The sequence below is a fragment of the Egretta garzetta genome, unplaced genomic scaffold (genome assembly GCF_000687185.1).
Source record: "Egretta garzetta isolate BGI_Z169 unplaced genomic scaffold, ASM68718v1 scaffold297, whole genome shotgun sequence".
Taxonomy (NCBI): Eukaryota; Metazoa; Chordata; class Aves; order Pelecaniformes; family Ardeidae; genus Egretta; species Egretta garzetta.
In genome coordinates, this window is record NW_009260410.1 from 4,753,679 (window position 1) to 4,760,806 (window position 7,128).

General features: G+C 40.8%; 1 protein-coding gene across 2 annotated transcripts in view; it reads right to left on the reverse strand.

Annotated features, from left to right (window-relative positions):
- The window catches only part of MYO1B (myosin IB), a 194,520-nt gene that overhangs the window by 79,610 nt on the left and 107,782 nt on the right, over positions 1–7,128 (reverse strand). For both annotated transcript variants that reach the window (XM_009643591.2, XM_035899045.1), the window contains exon 4: positions 4,195–4,310. In XM_009643591.2, the coding sequence (XP_009641886.2) occupies positions 4,195–4,310 (116 nt within the window). The remainder of the gene's footprint in view (positions 1–4,194; positions 4,311–7,128) is intronic.

Here is a 7,128-nt window from a genome sequence, read left to right on the forward strand (position 1 = left end):
GTAAGCAAAACAGCAATTACATCACTGGATAGAGTCATTACATCAACTGAAAGAGCAGAACAGAAGCGTAAGGACTGCACAAATCAAGCAGCAATTTGTTTAAACACTGAAATGTCATACTGTGCCCTCTCAAGTCAGAGACAAGTTTCATCCTGCCTTGCAGATAAAGACAAAACCAGCAACATTAAAAAATCATTGGGGAAAAAAATAAAAACCAAAACCATAAACAATTAAAAAGCTTGGTAAACTTCCTATTACAGCTATGCAAATTACAAGACTATGAAAACAACCATTCCAGGAGACCTAGAAAAGTAATGCTTTATTACATGGTGCCACAACAACAGTGGTGTATTTAGAGAGGAATGAACTATTAAAATAAAAATCTCTTTAATCACATTTTATCCGGTATAACACTATCCAAAATCATCTGACCAGAAACTTTCTCCCAGAAATTCAGTTTGGCTGACCATTGAAAATGTATCTGTGGCCTCACTCTAGTTTCCAAAGATCATTTAAAAAAAAAAAAAAACAAACAAAAAACCCCCACAAAAACAAACAAGAAAAGCCTGCCCAAATCCTGCAATTAAGTATTAACTGGCGTCACGGAAAGTGTCAGTCACTCACCGATGCTCTTGAGGAAACACAGAGCAGATGACTGACTACGTGTGCACTCCCCTCCTCTTTAAGATTAGGGCTAAGAAAACACGTGAACAGATTTTTCATTCCCATTAACATGTTTCCTTCAGTGACCATATATGGAAGAAACCTCTAGGTATGGATTTCCTTCATGCCATTATATACTTCTCTCTCCTTTTTTCTTCCATTTTAATTTGCTCACCAAGCTTGCTATTTTACTGGGACAGTTGGCATTCTCAAGCACATTCTTCCTATACCAATCCATGACATTGAAACTCTTGCACATACCTTGAGCATAGACAGAAGGTTATATGAAACTACTGGAAAATAACCAAACCATGATTTAGATTCCTCATTTCCCAGGAGCTCCCACACAGAGCTGGAGCTCTGGGAATGTCCCATGGCAGTCTGCTCTGGAGACAGAGACGCTTAAAACCTGGGACTCCCAAACCTGAAGGTTCTCTCCAAAATGACAGACCTTGGAGAATATGAGCTATCGTGCCAACAGGTAATAGCATGTTTATTTCTGATGGAAGAGTTTTGGTGCCATACAGACCTGGTTTCTATAGGAATCTCAATCCAACAGGTAATAGCATGTTTATTTGTGATGCCATACAGACCTGGTTTCTATAGGAATCTCAAAGCAAATCACTCCTAGAATTTTTTTGCAATAAATTGTTTGCATTTTTCTAGCCAGCATTAGTAACAAAATTAGATTGATTATTTGTACAAAGAAGATGCTGAAATAAGATATGCTATATATAAGTATATATATTATATAAACTATTTATAATAATATGATACACTATATATAATTTTATTTCTAGACACACTTTCTAGGTCATATGCATTAGTGTCCTTATAAACTGCCAAGAGTTTTGCTTTGCTCAGGATTATGCAATAGGAACCAAAAGCCTTTTCCCAAAGCACACTTAAATAGTACAGTAGGCTTACCCACAATTAATTCTTCTGAGGAGGCCATAACTCAACAAAGATTTACACATCAAAGAAAAATAAGTATGCACATCTCCACAAATCAATGTGGGGTTTTTTACCCTCACATCAGAAGAAATACCACAAATTGCAATTTGTCTCATAGCATCTCTTCATTAAAGTTCCTGAGCAGCTAAAAAAAACCACCTTGAAGACTGCAAGGTCTCTGTTGAAGTGTAGCAACCTCCCCAGATAATGACTGAACCCTGCTTTTAACAGCGGCCTGCTAGTCCCAAGATCAGTCAACCCTAGAATTAGCTGTGAGCACCAAGGCTGGGATGATGCCGGCTCTGTCCCAAACCCAGTTCTTGGCCTGTACTGACCAGCATGGTAGGCAAGCACCCTGTTGGTGATCAGCCTAGGCTTGGCTGCAGCAGGACTATATGGTCACCCTGTAAGCTCACCTCATGGTCTATTAATCAGCATTCAAGTATCAGCTCTATGTTCACAGACTGAACTGGACTGGTGTGAATCCTTAGGCTACAGCACAAGGCACTGTATATTAAAGGGGAAGAAAAGTTGTTTAGGCTTGTCAGAGATGACATAAGGCAGCCTACATAGCACTTACAATATTTTAAAAGTATCTTTTAAAGATGGTAAGAAGTTTACCAATTTTAGCAGAGACAAAAGTGACTCTCTTGATTCTGCAGTTCTCATAAGCATCTACTTAAGGCAAGAAGGAAAGCAAGGTCACCGTAAAGTAAGATCATTTTATATTTCTACAGTTTGAGAAGAAAACACTGTATCTGTAAAATAAACTATAACAAAGATTATGTTGTAATCCTGTATTTTTAACGGTATGTTGTCTATTCAGCATATGTCAGAAGACAAAATTTTCGTACAGAAGCAATACCAAATAAAGAAAACTTCTGGAGAGATCATATCTGTCCAAGACAAATCAGTCTTACACTTTTCATGACAATGCACTCAATCCATACTTGCAAGGAAAATCCATTACTATCACACAGTCAAGATCTCCCGACATAAGTTAAAATTCAACATTTTCTCATTTCAAACTACTGCTCTTAAAGTGGATTTCTAGTGTTTGGACTCCAGAAGTTCTTGCTCTGAGATGGCAGCCTAACCATGCAATTATTGTCATTAGTGATGAACGATGTTAATGAAACATTCTTCTACCAAGTTAAGACTCTTTGTGATACATACAAGAGTGACTGTTGACCATTTTTATTCTGGAAAACCATCTCTCAAGAGATATGGAAAAATGTGGAGATCAATATATTACTATGTATTTGATTCAACATTTAACCAAGTACCTAGTACTGACTTTCAGAATGTCAGATAAGCTGTAACTCCCACATTTTATTTTTAAAATCCTCCATCATATGACAGTAAATTTTATGCAGCTGAACAAAGTTAGCAGATCAGAAAGTTCTTTTAGAAAGCAACTGTGTTAATTTAGCAAGCAATTGTGCTTACTAAACAAAACTTTGAAGAAAGAAAACGTGAACATAGCCAGAGTTCAGATCCAAGAGGGCCAAGAACTACCAGAAGCTTACTCGATCTGATGAATTGCCTGTCTGCATTTCAGCCAATGTATCTGGAAAAGTTACAGATGAAGAGGAGAGGAACAGCTGGATTTAATCTTACCGCTACGATGTCTAACACAATAAAATGATTACTGCAACATACAGGCCTTGGAGACAAGGTACCTCATTTTCGGCCATACCACCTACACCTGTGATCAAAATCTTGTCATATCATGGACAGGGCTTAACCATGTTCCATTATGCTCAATAATTCTGACCAGGCCCAAATAATATGGGTCGTGTCAGTTCTCTATAACCACAAGGCAAGGCCTTTGACTTCTTTGCAATATGCAGAGGAATTACAGAAGACGAATGAAAGTCAGAATAAGAGATTATACCTACTTCCCAGCCTTCTATCCCTAAATTTAGACTTTGAATTTACATCACATGCAAATCATATTTTGCAATATTCTTTGTCTGTGTATATATGCTATATATTTTAGCCTTAATATTTGCATTATATATTTATGGCACTATGGCTGCCCTCTCAGAATGGGCTCCTTTCCACCCAGCACAGAGGAGAGGAGACCAAGCTATTTTCCTACAGTTACCATTCAGACATATCCAATATGCTTCTGCATTCATCATGAGGGTTTTTTTCATTTTTTGCATTGTGCAAAGAGAAATTAAGAGTTTCAGATATCAAAAATAACACTATATGACACAAACATTTTTAACACTTAAGAGTCTTTCACAAGGCAATCTGGACTTTGAAAGAAACAGGTTTCCTTGAAAACAGACTACTTATTTTACAATAAAGTAATAAAGGCTATAGCTAACAATTACAGTAAAATGTTCTGAAATGCACATACCAGGATCTAACTACATGAAACATTAAGAGTAACTCATCTTGACTTCTCTTTAAAATAAGGATGAACTAATAAAAATTCATTTCGGGGGGAGCAGTGGTGTGATTTTTGTTTTGTTTGCTTTAATCAACACAGACCTTTTAATGAGAGAGACAGCTGGTACCATCTGTTTCAGTTTTAGAAAACTAAAACTTCTTCACTGTACTTACATGTGAGGACTGAGTTCATAAAAGTTTCGGTTTCTGTATTCTTCCACTTTTTCTGGAGTATAAATGGGTAGAGATCTGTAGGGGTTTATTGATATCACCACGCTGCCAATGTATGTCTGTTGAGGGAAAACAAAAAAATTATCATGGATTTCTCTTTTTAACATACTTTTGCTGCTTATATATTATTCTCCCATTTAATACTTATGCAAAAACAAACAAACAAAAAGCCTAATTGTAGCAATGAATAAATATGTACATAAACTCCGAAATGCCTTTTAGATCTCTCTCAACAATCACTGTTCGATACCAAGCAACAATTTCTACATAACTGAAAGCCTCTTATGAACATTTTCTAAAAGAAAGCCCAATCGGACAATATTTCTGTGACTACTTCAGTTGGGGGAGGGAAAGGGAAAAGGACACAGATGTTCTCGAAGAACAACTCCATCTGCATCACAAATGTCACACGAGCTTTGCTGCAGCCCTTGGGCACTCATACAAAACCACGTAAAGGCAAGGCCGGAGCTGGACTGCACTCCTTGACCTGAGGAGGAGCTTCATGCCATCTCTTCAAAGCCTTGGGCAAAGAAGAGCTTCACAGGGAAGAAACCTGAAGGCTAATAGCTTCTGACAGGTTTCTGTCAAAGGAGGGATTTACTGTCAGGATTCAAGTCAGTCGAAGTCCTGCCGTGGTTCCTCAGCAGACGTGAATCGTAATTTTTATTTCCAGAGTCCAACACACTTGCCATTACCCTTAGAAAGCAGATGGAGTAATGTGTTGTTTCATTCTGTTAGGTACCATTCACCACCAAGCTCAGTGAAGATCAATACTGTACACTATGATTATTATGTCAGCACACGATGCAATTAACCTGCCTTCATCAAGCCTACTGCCAGGTGCCCCGCAGCTCTCTACGCCTCCCTCCAACTGCAAGGGCTGCATTCAAATACACCCGAGTGGCAAAAAATGCCAAAACCCCATTCCACCCTGCCTGCAAATACTGATCAAAGACTAATTAAACTCCAAGTATTTGGTATCTCTTTCCACAACCATGAAATAAATAAATAACACCTGGTGAAATACGATTTTCCAATAAGCAGGGACCCCCTGGGGGGTGTAAAGGCTGTACACAAAAGCCCCAGGTTCCCGTTATTTGGATTACACTTGCTAGTAACTACAGAAGAAAACCAATGGGTTTTACATAGATCTATGATTTTAAATGGCTTCTTTACAGTGATACCTTAGCACCTCACAAACACTGTTTAGATTTCTCCCCACAATTTTGCACAGGCAAGCTGTGAACCCACATGGCATTTTCTGTCCTATTTAAAACAGAGTTGAACAAACTAGACTGCAGCGATAAAACACATAGCGTGAGGCTTCCAGAGACTCTCGAAGTTCATCTTTGTAGTGTTTACTACCCGCAGGATGAAACAGAAGCAGCCGCTGCTGACAATTCATTGTACAACTGCTGCTCTGATGAAACACAATACTTCACTAATTGGGCTCAAGACTCATCATTTCTAAACAACACATACTTTCTCCTCTCCTTCGGAACTGGCCAGAAACCTTGTGCAAAACATCTCCCCCCATGCATTTGAGCCCAGAACAGACCAAATACATTGAGGACAACTTCTTAAGCCAGGTAATAGACACCCCTACCCGAGGGGATGCAATACTGGACCTGGTGGTCACCAATGCAAGCGAGCTCGTCGGAGATGTCAAGATCGGAGGCAGCCTGGGCTGCAGTGATCATGCGCTGGTAGAGCTCACGCTCCTGAGGGAAATGGGAAGAACAAAGAGTACGGTCAGGACTCTGAATTTTAGAAAAGCAAAATTCCAGCTCCTCAAGGACATAGTCAGAAGGACCCCCCTGGAAACGGGCCTCAGGGACAGGGGAACAGAACAGAGCTGGCAGATCTTTAAGGATGTGATCCACAGAGCGCAAGAGCTCTCGATCCCTAGGTGTAAGAAATCGGGCAAAGAAGGGAAGAGACCGGCGTGGTTGAGACAAGAGATGCTGGTCAAACTAAGGAGGAAGAGGGAACTGCACAGGCAGTGGAAGCAGGGACAGGCATCCTGGGAAGAGTATAGGGACGCGGACCGGTTGTGTAGGAATGGGGTCAGGAAGGCCAAGGCGCGGCTGGAGCTAAACTTGGCTAGGGATGCAAAGAATAATAAGAAGGGATTCTACAGGTATATCAGCTGGAAAAGGATGGTTAAAGAAAGCGTCCCCCCGCTGATGAGCGAGACTGGCAAGCTGGTAACAGCAGATGAGGAGAAGGCTGAGGTACTCAACAACTTTTTTGCCTCAGTCTTCACTGGCAGCCTCTCTCCTCACCCCTCCCGAGTTGATGGATGGCATGAGGGGGACCGGGAGGGCAAAACCCCTCCTGCTGTAGGAGAAGATCGGGTTTGTGACCTCCTGAGGAACCTGAATGCACATAAGTCCATGGGACCTGATGAGATGCATCCCAGAGTCCTGAGGGAATTGGCCGATGTAGTCGCCAAGCCCCTCTCCATGATATTTGAAAAGTCATGGCAGTCAAGTGAAGTCCCTGGCGATTTGAAAAAGGGAAACATTGTGCCCATTTTCAAAAAGGGTAGAAAGGAAGACCCTGGGAACTACCGACCTGTCAGCCTCACCTCTGTGCCTGGGAAGATCATGGAACAGATCCTCCTAGAAGCTATGCTAAAGCACATAGAGGCCAGGGAGATAATTCGAGATAGCCAGCATGGCTTCACCAAGGGCAAGTCCTGCCTGACTTTCTTCTTTCATAGTGGCTTTCTATGATGGTGTGACAGCATCAGTGGACAAGGGAAAACCAACAGACGTCATCTATCTGGACTTCCGCAAAGCCTTTGACACGGTCCCCCAAAACATCCTTCTCTCTAAATTGGAGAGCTATGGATTTGATGGGTGGACTGTTCGG